The 17,210-nt window shown below is 38.1% G+C and overlaps 1 protein-coding gene across 2 annotated transcripts in view; it reads left to right on the top strand.

Moving 5' to 3' along the window:
• Positions 1 to 10,623, top strand: part of PLPPR4 (phospholipid phosphatase related 4) — a 50,603-nt gene extending 39,980 nt beyond the window's left edge. For both annotated transcript variants that reach the window (XM_020911954.2, XM_020911953.2), the window contains exons 5-7: positions 681 to 738; positions 1,476 to 1,649; positions 6,759 to 10,623. In XM_020911954.2, the coding sequence (XP_020767613.1) occupies positions 681 to 738; positions 1,476 to 1,649; positions 6,759 to 8,087 (1,561 nt within the window). In that variant the 3' untranslated portion in view covers positions 8,088 to 10,623. The remainder of the gene's footprint in view (positions 1 to 680; positions 739 to 1,475; positions 1,650 to 6,758) is intronic.
• Positions 10,624 to 17,210: the final 6,587 nt, after the last annotated feature.

Raw genomic sequence — 17,210 nt, 5'->3', positions numbered from 1 at the left:
TAAAACCAAATTTTTTTCCCATTTTTTATTCATTAAAAGTTCTCTGTTCTCCTTCTATCTTTCACAATCCTCTGTTCTACCTCTCCCACCTTGCTTCTTATTTAACAAAACAATATACTTTGTGATTCTTGAGATAATAGTCATTTTAAAGTGGGATAGAGAAACATTTTGCTAAAATTAGATATTTTTTCCCTATGCTTTCTAAAGTGTAAAAAACACTTCTAGACCCACTACTGCGAGAAAATAATTATTCTTTTAAATATTTATGTAAATGAAACCATATATTTAGGAGCATAGAGAAAGTTTAAAGGCATTAAAATCTTAGGTTTTATAGGCTTTTACTTTAACCTGACATAATTATAATACCAATAAACAGTTATAATGCTTTCCACTCTATTTCCACTTTCAACCAGCATTCCAATGGTGTAAAGGAGTGATCCCTTAGAAAGCTAACACTTTATATTGGAAAGTATATCACTACTCTTCTTTAATACTAATGGTGATTAACAGTGTTTATTTTATCACTCAGATCTTTCTCCAGAAAACCAAACAGAAATTAAAGTTATTGCTTATTACCTTGTGGCTTTTTAATTGAACATTTTAACCACTGAGTGTTCTTGTGATAATTGTTAGCAGCATGTCAGAAGTAGAAGGCATAATTTGACTTCTTCCTTTGGCAGAAAATCATTCCCTTCTCAACATGCGACCCTCGCTGCCTTTGCAGCTGTGTATGTTTCGGTAAGTAACTGGGTCTTTTTCATCAAACTGTGTCCTAGAGAAAATCAGAGAAATAAGTGTTGTCTCCAAACTCTAATTAGATTATATTATAGCTGGGTAATAACAGAAGAGTATAATGGCATAAAAAATAGAATTTAGATGCTACTGTAAACAATATAATAGTAAGGTAATTTTTGACAGAGTCATAATATTCATTTAGCCTTGTATCTCCTTAATGTGATATTATACTTCATGAGAGAGTATTGTGAACTACATGAATGTTAAAAACTGTAAAACTGAAAGAATTGTGTTAAGTATATACGTACACAGCACACACTTTCGTTTCAATCATTATGTAACAGCAAATTCTAAGTGAGTGGAAGTTGATGAATGCTCTGCAATGAATTGCCACTATGTCTTATTAATATAATAGTTTATTAGATTTTATGTGAAAAAATGGATTGAAATTAAGTGACAAGTAACATGGAGATTAACCAGTTATCTGGCTAATTCTACTGCTTTAATTTTTTTCCAAACTTTTGTGTAATCACATAAGAGGTCTGTTATTTATTTGATGAATTTTGTCAGACATTCCTTTTTTTTCAGGTACAGAAATTAGCCATAGCAGGGGGAAAGAAATAGTAAAATTGACATCAAGTGTATCAGAGATTTGAGCTTACCTTTTTATTTGATTATAATTGAATAGAAAAAAAATGACCTTTTAAACATACTTACCCCAGTTCTTTCCTTTTTTAAAGATGTACTTCAATTCCACACTAACGGATTCCTCTAAGCTTCTGAAACCTCTCTTGGTCTTCACCTTTATCATCTGTGGAATCATCTGTGGGCTAACTCGGATAACTCAGTATAAGAATCACCCAGTTGATGTCTACTGTGGCTTTTTAATAGGAGGAGGAATTGCTCTGTACTTGGTAAATAATTTACTATTATTCAACAAAGCACAGTTTAAAAAGGAAAATATGCACAAAATGTCTTGCACTGTAATAATTTACTTCCAATATAGTTTATGAGAAAATTCCTGACTCCTTCTCCATTCTAAGCCAAAACAAATATTCTACTTTCAGTAAAATAATTTATTAAGCTCATACCTTGGGCCAGAAAAGGGGATTTTAGAAAGATGATCACATTTTCCCTTATCACTCTCCCACCAAAAAAAGTCAAGGACTGCTATTACTAGTATAATTTTATAGATGAGGAAAGTAAGTTAAAGAGAGTAGAAGTTTATTGGAAAAATTATATACTTTGCCCAATAACACAAATGTGGCACCTGGATATAACTATAATTCAGCTAGCATTTAATTCTTGGTGTGTGTGTGCTCAGTCATGTCTGACTCTTTGCGACCCTGTGAACTGTAGCCCGCTAGGCTCCTCTGTCCATGGGATTTCTTAGGCAAGAATACTGGCTTCAGTTGCCATTTCCTTCTCCAGGGGATCTTCCCAACCCAGGAACTGAATCCACGTCTCTTGCCACTTGCATTAGCAGGTGGATTCTTTACCACTGTGCCACCTGAGAAGTCCCATTGGATTCTTTAGCAACCTTCATTTCCAAACCTGATCTTCCTTTAAGGGAAATATCTTCAGGATAAGGGAACTGAAATTGTCCATTTCATTCATGCATTCATTACCTTTACATTTATTCAAAATCTGATCTGTGCCAGATACTATACTGAGCATCACAGCACTGATAAATAAGATATATCATTTATGAGTTTACAGTGCAAAGATTAAGAAAAGTATAAATGGTTATGATATGTTAAATGACAAACTAGGGTATAAACAAAGTACTTTGAGGATAGCAAACTGCCTAAGGAAGACAAGGAAGGCTTCATAGAATTATACTCATGTTTTTAAAACATGAGAGTTTCTTAGGGTAAAGAAAAGAGGAGGGCATTCAAGCTGAAGAAATTACATATGCAAAAAGATGGAAATATGAATGATCAAGTCTTTGTTGGAGGGAACAGAAGGAATGAGAGATAATGGCCAGGATTCTAGTTTGGAAGACTGGCAGATGGTGTTTTCATTAGCTGACTGAATGGATGTGTACAAGCTCAATTTAAAGATCAACAGGCAGTTGAATAGTTGGGTCTGGAGCTTAAAGGAGCAATAACTGGTGGAAGATAGATTTGGAAATCACTAAGAATAAAGAAATCACTAAGAAATCCTGAGAATAAAAGGAGCCAGGAAATCACCAATATGCAAGTGGCATGCAGAGGAAAAGGCAATAATGAAAGAAACTAAGAGGATCTACAGAGAAATAAAACTTAACTGTCTGTTGGAGCAGTTCTAAATCTTGTGATCTTGGAATACTTGTGAAAAGCATTAATAAAAAAAATGCTTAAAAAACAGGAAATGTGCTAAAGTGAGCAATGATTTATTTTTTCATTTTTATATACTAGTGGCATAGTCAGCATTGTCACTTCAGATCTCATACTTTCTACTCATACTTTCTTCAGTGAAGGAGAAAGCCATCAAATGAAAATTGGTGTGCCAGAAACTGTGCATAAGCCTGGATTGTCCCGGGGGTTTCATTGGCAACAAGTGTTACAGCATAAAACTGAGAACTGTCACTCTCCAGTTCATGCATTGCTTTTGTACATGTCTGCTTTTCAGAGTGTCTTGGAGTCCAAGGGTTTGGGCTCGAATCTCAGTTCTTCTGCTATTTGGCCAATTTTGTACCCATTCAGAAGCCTGATTCTTCATCTATAAAATGAGGATGATAACTATTTGCCTCATATCATAACAAGGGATCAAACGACTATTAAGCCGAGTTCTGGGCACTGAATTTTGAACAATGTAGGTAGAGGTCATAGCTGTGAAAAGAAAAGAAGTGAAAAGCAAAGGAGAAAAGGAAAGATATACCCATTCAAATGCAGAGTTCCAAAGAATAGCAAGGAGAGATAAGAAAGCCTTCCTCAGTGATCAATGCAAAGCAATAGAGGAAAGCACTAGAATGGGAAAGACTAGAGATCTCTTCAAGAAAATTAGAGATACCAAGGGAACATTTCATGCAAAGATGGGCTCGATAAAGGACAGAAATGGTAGGGACCTAACAGAAGCAGAAGATATTAAAGAGGTGGCAAGAATACACAGAAGAACTGTACAAAAAAGATCTTAATGACCCAGATAACCATGATGGTGTAATCACCCACCTAGAGCCAGATATCCTAGAATGTGAAGTCAAGTGGGCCTTAGAAAGCATCATTATGAACAAAGCTAGTGGAGGTGATGGAATTCCAGTTGAGCTATTTGAAATCCTAAAAGATGATGCTGTGAAAGGTGCTGCATTCAATATGCCAGCAAACTTGGAAAACTCAGCAGTGGCCATAGGACTGGAAAATGTCAGTTTTCATTCCAATCCCAAAGAATGGCAACCCCAAAGAATGCTCAAGCTACCACACAGTTGCACTCATCTCACACGTTAGTAAAGCAATGCTCAAAACTCTCCAAGTTAGGCTTCAGCAATATGTGAACCATGAACTTCCAGATGTTCAAGCTAGATTTAGAAAAGGCAGAGGAACCAGAGATCAAATTGCCACCATCTGCTGGATCATCAATAAAGCAAGAGAGTTCCAGAAAAACATCTATTTCTGCTTTATTGATTATGCCAAAGTCTTCATCTGTGTGGATGACAATAAATTGTGGAAAGTTCTGAAAGAGATGAGAATACCAGACCACTGGACCTGACTCTTGAGAAATCTGTATGCAGGTCAGGAAACAAAAGTTAGAACCGCACATGGACCAACAGACTGGTTCCAAATAGGAAAAAGAGTATGTCAAAACTGTATATTATCACCCTGCTTATTTAACTTACATGCAGAGCATATCATAAGAAATGCCAGGCTGGGTGAAGCACAAGCTGTAATCAAGATTGCCGGTAGAAATATCAATAACCTCAGATATGCAGATGATACCACCCTTATGGCAAAAGGTGAAGAGGAACTAAAAACCCTCTTGATGAAAGTGAAGGAGGAGAGTGAAAAAGTTGGCTTAAAGCTCAACATTCTGAAAACTAAGATCATGGCATCTGGTCCCATCACTTCATGGCAAATAGATGGGGAAACAGTGGAGACAGTTGACAGACCTTATTTTGGGGGGCTCCAAAATCACTGCAGATGGTGACTACAGCCATGAAATTAAAAGATGCATGCTCCTTGGAAGAAAAGTTATGACCAACCTAGACAGCATATTAAAAAGCAGAGATATTACTTTGCCAACGAAGGTCCATCTAGTCAAGGCTGTGGTTTTTCCAGTGGTCATGTATGGATGTGAGAGTTGGACTATAAAGAAAGCTTAGCATCGAAGAATCAATGCTTTTAACTGTGGTGTTAGAGAAGATTCTTGAGAGTCCCTTGGACAGCAAGGAGATACAACCAGTCCATCCTACAGGAAATTAGTCCTGAGTGTTCACTGGAAGACTGATGTTGAAGCTGAAACTCCAATTCTTTGGCCACCATATGTGAAGGACTGACTAATTGGAAAAGACTCTGATGTTGGAAAAGATTGAAGGCAGGAGGAGAAGGGGATGACAGAGGATGAGATGGTTGGATGGCATCACTGACTCGATGGACATGAGTTTGAGTAAACTCCGTGAGTTGGTGATAAACAGGGAGGCCTGGCATGCTGCAGTCCATGGGGTCGCAAAGAGTCAGACATGATTGAGCAACTAACTGAACTGAACTGATGTACAGTCTTGTGGAAGATGGTCCTGGACTTATGAATTTAAATACAATTATTAATGGAACAGAGGTAGAGACTGTTTATCCTGAAAACTTTTGTAGTGAGAGCATAGATAGGTATTATTTAGAAGAAGATTTTAGCCAGGAATTAAAATACTTGGACAGGGAGAAGCCTGGCTTTATTCTGCTCCTATTTACACTCTGTCCTAAAATTATTAATTTATCCATTCTAAACTTATGCCCTTGTTCATTGTTAGGCACTCTACAAAATATCACATCCGTGGAATTCCTTTGGTTTGATCTGAAAATTAGACAGTGGCTCTCTTCTGTTGAGATTAACACACAAATAATTATCTGCTTCTGGCTCTTATCTCTAAACTAAGCATCTCAAAAACTGAAAATTCAGCAGGGATTAGATCTTCTACATGTCAAAAGTTTAAAAATTCTGAATCTGATCTTTAGCCTTTATCAGATTTTTATCCCCCAAATAAAAAAAAAATTTGATCACCTGAGTATGAAGACAAGATTAAATAAAATTCAGCTCAAGTTTAGTGTAATAATGCTGAGTTGATCAAATAAGATCAGGTTTTAGTTGGAAAAGAACTTAGAACCAAATATAGGGACAGTTTCTGACCTCTTTTCCCAGAACACTCTGTAAAATGCTCCACACATAGGGCTGAGCTCCATGTCAGCTGAGACGTGTGTCTCTGACCTCACTACAAAACCTATGTCATATTTTATGAATGATTTGTTGTTCTCCATTTCCACATGCAGGTATGATTGAATGGTATGATTTCAATCATGCCATCAGGAGGTATGATTGAAAATGGAAGGTAAAATCCATCAGTTAAGCCATCTGAGTTGTCACTCAACAAGCAGTTCATAAATCCAGAAAAATGAATTGCTTTGAAAAAACAGAAGATGGTTGATTCACGTTGTTGCATGGCAGAGACCAACACAACAGTGTAAAGCAATTTTCATCTAATTGAAATATAAATTTTAAAAAGAGAAACAGAAGAATGCCCTTATTTCTCTCATTGTCTGACTTATTTTCTCAAAACAGAGGATAAGATTATCCAAAACATTCGGTGGGGTGGAGAAAGGAGAGAAAATCCAACTAATAACGAAAAATAATGGACTTTATAGTTCTGAAGTGTTAGTTCTGTGGCTGATGGTGTAACTTACAACTATTTCCTGAGTAATTGTACTTTTAGTTTTGGTTATTTGTGTTAGTCAGTGGTGTATAGAGAACACATCTTTATGTGCCTCACTACATCCTCCAACGCAAACTGTCAGTAACCATGTCTCCTAGTGCCTGATGTTTATTGTTTCTCCCAACACTAGGGTCTGTATGCTGTGGGGAATTTTCTGCCTAGTGAAGAGAGTGTGTTTCAGCACAGAGAAGCCCTCAGATCTCTGACAGACCTCAATCAAGACCCCAGCCGAGTTTTATCTGCTAAAAATGGTAGCAGCACTGACGGAATTGCTCACACTGAAGGCATCCTTAACCGAAACCATAGAGATGCTAGCTCCTTGACCAACCTCAAAAGGGCAAATGCAGATGTAGAAATCATCACTCCACGGAGCCCCATGGGGAAGGAGAACATGGTTACCTTCAGCAATACCTTGCCTAGAGCCAACACCCCATCCGTGGAAGACCCTGTGAGAAGAAACGCCACCATTCATGCCTCGATGGATTCTGCTAGATCCAAGCAGCTCCTCACCCAGTGGAAGAATAAGAATGAAAGCAGGAAGCTGTCTCTGCAGGTTATAGAGACCGAGCCGGGACAGTCACCACCCAGATCCATTGAAATGAGATCAAGCTCGGAGCCGTCCAGGGTGGGGGTCAATGGAGACCACCACGCTCCCAGCAGCAATCAGTACCTCAAGATCCAGCCTGGCACCGTCCCTGGGTGTAATAATAGCATGCCTGGGGGACCAAGAGTATCCATTCAATCCCGCCCCGGGTCCTCACAGTTGGTACACATCCCTGAAGAGACGCAGGAAAACATAAGCACCTCCCCCAAAAGCAGCTCTGCCCGGGCCAAGTGGCTGAAAGCCGCGGAGAAGACCGTGGCTTGCAACAGAAGCAACAGCCAGCCTCGCATCATGCAGGTCATAGCCATGTCCAAGCAACAGGGTGTCCTCCAAAGCAGCCCCAAGAACACTGAAGGCAGCACGGTCTCCTGCACCGGCTCCATCCGCTACAAAACCCTGACAGACCACGAACCCAGTGGGATCGTGAGGGTCGAGGCCCACCCGGAGAACAACAGGCCCATCATACAGATCCCGTCCACCGAAGGCGAAGGCAGTGGCTCCTGGAAATGGAAAGCCCCTGAAAAGGGCAGCCTTCGCCAAACGTACGAGCTCAACGATCTCAACAGGGACTCAGAAAGCTGTGAGTCCCTCAAAGACAGTTTTGGTTCCGGAGATCGAAAGAGAAGCAACATTGACAACAGTGAGCATCACCACCACGGAATCACCACCATCCGCGTCACCCCGGTAGAGGGCAGCGAAATTGGTTCAGAGACTCTGTCCATTTCTTCCTCCCGCGACTCCACCCTGCGGAGAAAGGGCAACATCATTTTAATCCCCGAAAGGAGCAACAGCCCCGAAAACACGAGGAATATCTTCTACAAAGGAACCTCCCCCACACGGGCTTATAAGGATTGAGTGATGGTCATTCAAATCACTTGGGTCACCCCAAGAGACCACGTGTTGTTTCTACCAGTGCTCTGTTCCAGCGAATTGGGAACCTTCTCACCAAACTAGATTATCCATCATCAGCCCACGACTCACTGACACTCGAGAACTATCCGACTCAAACTTGCAGGCTTCACATCAAGGGAAGGGAAAAGCACAATGCAAGAACCTAACTCGTGTGATAATGTGAAGGCTCTTCCTAAGACTTACCTTCAAACGCAAAACGGCTGCAGAAGGCAGTATCAAAACAAAGCGGTTTCCTTCAGTGTATACTATTGTACTTCCTGAATGTGCCAACTTTAGGGTTCTTTCTTTATAATTAGCTGTGGGAATCCAGAACACACGTTTTCCCTACAGCAGAGGCCATGCAGTATTATATATTCATTTTGCAGAATCTGCACCAAAAGCTCAGTATGGGTGGTGCTGATTATTATAGTACATATATGGTGTAAACTCTCAATTTCTATTTAGCTGTGAAATAGTGGTGTGCAATTCCTTGTCAAAGAAATGCTACTGTTATTAAGAAGATGTTGGCTTCTTTGTGTTAGAATAGGACACCCTGCAGCTTCTCTGTGGTGGCTCTGTCACAGTCAAAAAATGAAAAGGTTTTGTGCATTTCTTCAAAATTTTGCTTTCTTCAACAACAAAAATTTATAAGGATATTTTCAGTGAAAGGGAATAACCAGTACTTTTCTGCATAGCTTTTTGCTGCTTACTTTTTATTTCAAGTTACTGCTAATGAAAAATCTGTTTTTAGTGAGTAAATGTACATAATTTAAAGATATTATTTTAAGAGTTTTTGAAATTGATGTGATCATATTTTGCATTTTATGGCTTCTCCTTTATTTATTGATTTAAATTTTTTTATTATAGGTATGTTCTGTTTTTAACGCAAAAATAACAGTTGATATTCCTTGAGTAAAATATACTGCTGTGAATTTATAAACAAGAAATATGAACCAAAACTTGACACTGTGGGTTAGACTGCCAGCAGTGTTGATCATATGTTAACCTTAGATGTTTCCGGCCAGCTGGCTTAAATTTCTAATTTAAGTAATCCAAAATTTTCATTTTGTTCCAGATTATTAACATTTTTTGATATCCTGATAACCAGTTAATTAGAGTCACAGTGGTTGGGTTTTACCATCTTCTCTAAAATATTTTGTTATTTGTATACTAACAGGATGAATCTGACAAAAAAAAATGAAAATTGATAAGTAAAAATATCTCAGAGTATACATTAAGAATGTATTTCTTCAAAATAGGCACAGTTTTTGTGCTCAATGTACAAATCGCTACCTATCCTGAATGAAGCCTTCAACTTAAATCAATGGAAACCAATATTGCCAGTAAGAAGAAAGTAAAAGCAAAACATTTTGAGGTGTTTTTCCAACTTAAAATTTTAAGTATGAAGAAATATTTGGTTCTTGTAATTTTGCATTTAACCTTTTTACACCATTTCTTAAGAATTCTGATGTACATCTCATAATTGCCACGGGGACAAAAGGTAACAACAATGCTGGTTAATCTGATCTCAGTTCAATTTTCACTGAGAACAGAAGTACTTGTTTAGAGATGAGTAGACCACATTCTTAATCAACTTCTACTGGAAAAGGGCAGAGCTTTCTAGAGTAACCAACCTTCTACGGCATTAGGGATTTAGCTGAAACCAGCAGAATTGAAAACTCTGGCAATAAAATACAGATTCAACTATATCCCTTCTGGCAATTTCCTTCTCAGAGAGGGGAGTGGGAGTAAAATGTTGCCTTCCCCACTTCTCACCACCACCACCATTATGACACTCCTACTGGCTTTTGCCAATTTATAGAGAGAAAGGTGGATTGGTTTTAGTGCTCTGAAGAAAAAAAAAGCTGCAGCATTTCAGGTGCAGTATGATATTTCCTAATCTTTCCTATTTCTTAACAAAAGATTTTAAAGTACTTCTCTAGTCATTGAAGTTTTTTTTTCTTTACATGAATATTGATATATTCTTTTTCTACTCAAAGTGCCAAAGGCTACAGTTTTTAATGACTTAAATTGTACCACATTGTTAAGGAAATATATAATGATAGTCGCTAGAACTCAGACCTCTGCATGTGTATTTGATAACACATCTTTTGTAAACAAAAGTTACAAAGAATTATTTGTTTACATTCCACTGGTACCTTAATTTAAAACAAATGAAACTAACAGGTGGTATCTCTTCTTAGTGTTCTATTTATCTTATTTGCTAATGAGAGCACTTCTTCCTTTGTTAGGCTGTGCTTTATTGATAAAACCAAGTATTGAATAAAGAGAGTTAATTATCTTTTTAAAGTAAATAAAATTATGAAGATATATATGATATATATAAAGTATTGTGTTTAATAAAATGTTATGCAATGTTTTCCAAACTGATAAAGTTTGTAAAGTGCTATAATGTATTTTGTTAAGTACAGATCAGAGCTATTGTGTGAGTATATTGTGCTAACATCATAGAAATAAAGATTAGATTTCTTCATCAAAACTGGAGCATTTTGGTCTTTTACTTCAGACAGAGTATGAATTGATAATACTTTATAGGAAAACAGCTGAAAAAATTTGAATAACTCAGAACTGATTATAATTAGAAGAAAGAGTATTGCACTAAGAAGGAAAACTTCTTGAACTATGACATATTCCTTATCATTTAGAATTTTGGTTTTATGCTTATTAAAGAAGTTCTTTTAAATTTATTTGAATGAATGAATGAATGAAGTCACTCAGTCATGTCCGACTCTTTTGGACCCCGAGGACTGTAGCCTACCAGGCTCCTCCGTCCATGGGATTCCCCAGGCAAGAATACTGGAGTGGGTTACCATTTCCTTCTCCAGGGGATCTTCCCGACCCAGGGATCGAACCCAGGTCTCCTGGATTGGAGGCAGATGCTTTAACCTCTGAGCCATCTAGACCTAGATTTTTTGCATATCAATGTTACAGCGTATTGAAAAAGAAAATAGGAAAGAATCATTTGTGTAAGTACCCCTTATACTATGATTGGATAAGTAACCCCGATCCTAATACATGTCTCATGAGGTATCAGGTGAGTGGATTCTGGGTTATACACATAAGAAGTTATCATTAAAACCATATCATTTATACTTTTTACAGGTCAAGTCTTTACTTGATATCTATGGGTTATTTCATATTCAAATTCAAATGGAATATGGAAATTCATTATTCAGGAAATAATTTAATTAAAATAATTCAAGGAAATCAAAAGGAATTGAAATGGTTTAATCTAAAAGGGAAATGTGGCCTGGAAAATGGGTAATGGTTTGTTTGTGACTGAGTGTTTCATTTTCTCTGCTTATTAAATGTCTCCTGTCTTTATTCTGTAGAAAGTTTCTACTGTGCTCTTGGATCACATGCTACAGTGTGAAGGAAATATAGATTTCAGTCATAGTATATTATACTACACGCTCCCCTGGTGACTCATGTGGTCAAGAATCTGCCTGTAATGCGGGAGACCTGGGTTCAATCCCTGGGTTGGGAAGATCCCCTGGAGGAAGGCATGGCAACCCACTCCATAATTCTTTCCTGGAGAATCCCCAGGGACAGTGGAACCTGGTTGGGCTACAGTCCATGGGGTCGCAAAGAGTTGGACATGACTGAGCGACTAAGCACAGCACATATGATATTACAGATGAGACCCAATAATGGGAAATTCCCAGTGACAATGCTTCCTAATGGTTTAAAAAAGAAAGAAAGAAAGAAACAGAAGAAAGTAAAATGTCTAGATGAGTCCTCTGATACAGAAATGACTCTCATCTCACTGGCCGTACGATTGTCAATAAAAATCCCTAACTGCTAGTGTTTATTCACTATCATCAATGAGAAGGAGGGGCAAACTGAGCAAAGCTATAGTTCTGCCACCAATTCTATTTAACAAACTTACTGAGTCTTCATTTTGTCTCCTTTATTCCTTCTTCATTAAGATTTTCAGTCATAGCCTAAGAGAAAAATCTATCTAAACTCTGGGGTTAGATTTTAAAAATAGTACACTTGACAAGTAGGTGAATGAGTTTAAAGAAGAAAAAAAATATGAAATCACATTCGTGTATAATCTCCCTTTCTCTCAAACACCTCCTGACACTACACCTCCTACTAACCGGTTCTATTCTTGGGTTGGGAAGATCCCCTGGAGAAGGAAATGGCAATCCATTCAGTATTCTTGCCTGGAGAATTCCATGGACAGAGGAGCCTGGAGGGCTACAGTCCCTGTGTTCTCAGAGTCAAACATGACTGAGTGACTAACACACAAACACAAACATACACACAAACTTATAGAAAGAAAGCTAGATATTCTCTATAAGAGGAACTTTCACCCCACAAACTCCCTCGTTGTAGCTTGTTCCTTCTAGCCTGCGATATCCCTCTGAGAAACGATATGTAGTTTTGAGTATTAGGTAAACTAATTCCACTTCACCTCTAGCCCAGTCTTTCCCATTCTGCATCTAAATTAAATAATCACAGATATTTCTGGAGGTCTGTGTGTTTGTGTTAGTCATTCAGTTGTGCCTGACTATCTGTGACCCCACAGACTGTAGCCCAATAGGCTCTTTGGTCGATGGGATTTCCCAGGCAAGAATACTGGAAGGGGTTGCCATTTCCTTCTCCAGGGGATTTTCCCAACCCAGGAATTGAACCCCCGTCTCCTGCATTGCAGGTAGATTCTTTATCATCTGATCCACCAGAGTATAAAAAGAGGCATTAAAAAAAATAAACTCAAAATAAGTCAAAGAATTAAATGTAAAACTAAAAAATTTTTAGAAAAAATATAGGAGAAAATCTTTAGGATATAGAACAAAGATTAGCTGCTAGTCCTTGGTTAGATATGTGTCTGAAAATATTTTATTTTTTCAGTCTGTAGTTTATCCATCATTCTTTGAATAGAGTCTTTCAAAGAGCAAAGTTTTTAATTTTTGATGAGTTTCAATTTATCTTTTGTCTTTATGGGTCATTTTTTAAAAGTCAAATCTAGACTATATAAAGAATCCTCAAAACTTAACAGTAAAAACTTCAATAACAGTAAACAGAAGAGACTAAAAGAGAAAAACAGTAAAATAAAAATGGACAAAGACATGAACAGACATTTCAAAGAGGGTATATAGATAACAAATAAGCATATTAATAGATGTTCAAAACTATTAGTCATTTCAGAAATACAAATTAAAGTCACAATGAAATATTACTACATACCTATAAGGATGACTAAAATTTTAAAAATGATAATACCAAACACTAACAAGAATGTGGACAAACTGCATCACTGACACATTGCTGGTGGGAATATAAAATAGTATAAACTCTCTGCAAAACAGTTTGGCAATTTATTTTAAAAAAACTAAATTTACGTTTATATTTCCTAGGATTTGTACCCTTGGGCATTTATCCACAGAAATAAAAATTTATGTCCCCAAGAAAAATGGTACCCATGTATTCATCTCAGCTTTATTAATAATAGCCCCAAACTGAAAATAATTCTGATGTCCTTCCTTGAGTGAGTTGTTTAACAAACTGTTATACAATCATATCATGGACTACTACTCAGCAATAAAAAGAAATGAACTATGATACATGAAACTGAATGAATCTCCAGGGTGCTATGCTGAATGAAAAAGCCAAAAGGTTACACCTGTATGATTCCATCTCACACAACACAGATAGGAGCAGTCCATGGCTAGAGAAGTTGTTTTGCCATCTTTAATATATGGCTTCCAAAGTTGCTCTAGTTGACATGATTTCCCAAAAGGATTGGGGTTGGGAGAGAGGAAGTCCAGGATAAGCAGCTTTGTCTTGAAGAAAATGACACTGAAGTTGTATCTGTCATGTATAATCCACCCAATGGGAGCAAATTGGATTATCCTGTGGCAAAAGATGCCAGAGAATGTAGTCTCTTGGTCAGAGGACTTATTACCAACTAAAAGTTTGTGTCTTCTCTAGCCAGATGGAAAAGAATCAGAATGGTTTCTGAATGAGAACAATCAGTCTCTGTCATACAGCTTCAAGACTCTTCATAGTACAACCTAAGACCCTTATAAACCACTACTTTCCCATACACACCTATTGTGCAATAGGCTTCATTTCTACATTTGTGGGTGTATTTGGCTGTGTGCCTGTGGTTTATTTTTAACTCTCCTTCCAGAAAGTTTTTGCATTCATTTTTAAATCTCTTTTGTCCTTCAAAACTAAATTTCAATCTTCCCCTATGCAACTTTAGAGCTAGAAGGGATTTTAGGTATCACACATCCTTTTAGGTATAATCAACCTAATTATCTATGTATCAAGAAAAGTAAGACACATGAGAAGTGACTTACTCAGAGTCACACAACTGGTAGGTGCCAGGAGCGTATGGAGGGCAGGAAACAACTACCTTCTGTTCATTTTGTAGTTTCTAATGTTTAGCACATCACCTACCACATAGGTTAGACACTAAGAAACCATTTGCAATGAATGAATGTTTGAATGAATGAATGAATGAAATATTATGACACCAGAGTTGGTAACCTTTTCAAAAAGGTTGAGTGATCTCTCTCTTTTGAGAATGTTTGTAGACCTGTGTTTTTCATGGCCAATGTATTCACACTTATATAATTTGTACAATTAATCACCAATTAACAAGACATTGAATATTTACTATAGACAAGACTGTAAGCTCTTTATATGCAGCACCTAACACAATAAGTTATTAATAAATATAAGAATATTTGAAAGAGTACAGTATGTTCTACCTATTATGTGTGAAAAATTCATGAAATAAGTAAATAGAATTTATTATACAAAGGAAAAATATGAAGGGTCTTGAAACAGAAAGAAATAGTTGTTCATTTGATCACTCTCTGAAGTTCCACAGTTCTCAGAAATCCCTTCACGATTTTGAAGCCAAATTTATTTATATTTTTCTCTTTTTTCTTATTTGAAGCATCTTTTAAAAATGTTGACATGGTGTAAGCCAGATTTCTTGGAACAAGCTGTCTTCTCACAATAGATGTGATTTTGCAACAGTTGTTTGTTCAAATGTTCCCACCTCCACAGTAATTTCTGTAGAGGCAAGTGCCAATGAAGAATACTTATTATACTTAAGCTATGACTAAACTGTGAAAGTCCCTCAGTCCAGTCTGACTCTTGGCAACCCCATGGACTAATTCTCCAAGCCAGAATACTGGAGTGGGTAAATTTTTCCCTTCTCCAGCATATCTTCCCAACCCAGGAATCAAACCAGGGGTCTCCTGCATTGCAGGTGGATTCTTTACCACCTGAGCTATCAGGGAAGCCCCCTGTGTTTTTCATGGCCAATGAATTCACACTTATATAATTTGTACAATTAATCACCAGTTAACAAGACATTGAATATTTACTACACATTAAATTGTAAACTCTTTATATGCACCAGGACCCAGAGACCCAACAGAGACTGAGCCAGAACTGTGTTTGAGTGTCTCCTGCAGAGGTATGGGTCAGCAGTGGCCTGCTGCGGGGGCAGGGGCTCTGGGTACAGCAGACCTGGGTATAGTAAAAGCCTTCTTGGAGGAGGTCACCATTAACCCTACCATAGAGTCCCAGAGCTTACATAGGACTGGGGAAACAGACTCCTGGAGAGCACAAACAAAACCTGTATGCACCAGGACCCAGGAGAAAGGAACAGTGATCTCACAAGAGACTGACCCAGATTGCCCATGAATATCTAGGAGTCTCTGGCAGAGGCATGGGTTGGCAGTGGCCTGCTGCAGGGTCAGGGGCACTGAGTGTGGCAGTATCTGAGTATGGGAGCTTTTGAAGGAGGTCTCCATTATCTTCATTACCTCCACCATAGTTTGGCCTCAGGTCAAACAACAGGGAGGAAACACACCCCCACTGATCAACAGAATATTGGATTAAGGATTTACATAGCATGGCCCCGCCCATCAGAACAAGACCCAGTATCCCCCTCAGTCAGTCTCTCCCATCAGGAAGCTTCCATAAGCCTCTTGTTCTTATCCATCAGAGGGCAGACAGAATGAAAACCACAATCACAGACTACTAACCAAACTGATCAAATGGATTACAACCTTGACTAACTCAATGAAACTATGACCATTCCATGTAGGGCCACCCAAATGGATGGGTCATGATGGAGAGTTCTGACAAAATGTGGTCCACTGGAGAAGGGAATGGCAAACCACTCAGTATTCTTCCTTTGAGAACCCCATGAACAGTATGAAAAGGCAAAAAGATAGGACACAGAAAGATAAATTCCCCAGGTCGGTAGATGCCCAATATGCTACTGGAGATATGTGGAGAAATAACTCCAGAAAGAATGAAGAGATGGAGCCAAAGCAAAGACAACACCCAGCTGTGGATATGACTGGTGATGGAAGTGAAGTCTGATGCTGTAAAGAGCAATATTGCATAGGAACCTGGAATGTTAGGTCCATGAATCAAGGCAAATTGGAAGTGCTCAAACAGGAGATGGCAGGAGTGAACATCAGTGTTTTAGGAATCAGAGAACTAAAATGGACTGGAATGGGTGAATTTAACTGAGATAACCATTACATCTACTACTGTGGGCAGGAATCCCTTAGAAGAAATGGAGTAGCCATCATAGTAAACAAAAGACTCTGAAATGCAGTACTTGGATGTAATCTCAAAAATGACAGAATGATCCCTGTTCATTTTCAAGGCATATAATTCAATATCATGGTAATCCAAGTCTATATCCCAACCAGTAATGCTGAAGAAGCTGGAATTGAATGATTCTGTGAAGACGTACAAGACCTAGACTAACACCCAAAACAGATGTCCTTTTCATTATAGGGGACTGGAATGCAAAAGAAGAAGGTCAAGAGACACCTGGAGTAACAGGCAAATTTGGCCTTGGAGTATGGAATGAAGCAGGGCAAAGGCCAACAGAGTTCTGCCAAGAGAACACACTGGTCATAGCAAACACTCTCTTCCAACAAGGCAAGAGAAGACTCTACACACGGACATCACCAGATGGTCAATACTGAAATCAGATTGATTATACTCTTTGCAGCCAAAGATGGAGAAGCTCTATATAGCCAGCAAAAATGAGACCAGGAGCTGACTGTAGCT

The sequence above is a fragment of the Odocoileus virginianus genome, chromosome 5 (genome assembly GCF_023699985.2).
Source record: "Odocoileus virginianus isolate 20LAN1187 ecotype Illinois chromosome 5, Ovbor_1.2, whole genome shotgun sequence".
Classification (NCBI taxonomy): Eukaryota; Metazoa; Chordata; class Mammalia; order Artiodactyla; family Cervidae; genus Odocoileus; species Odocoileus virginianus.
This window is presented reverse-complemented; position numbering and strand designations above follow the sequence as displayed.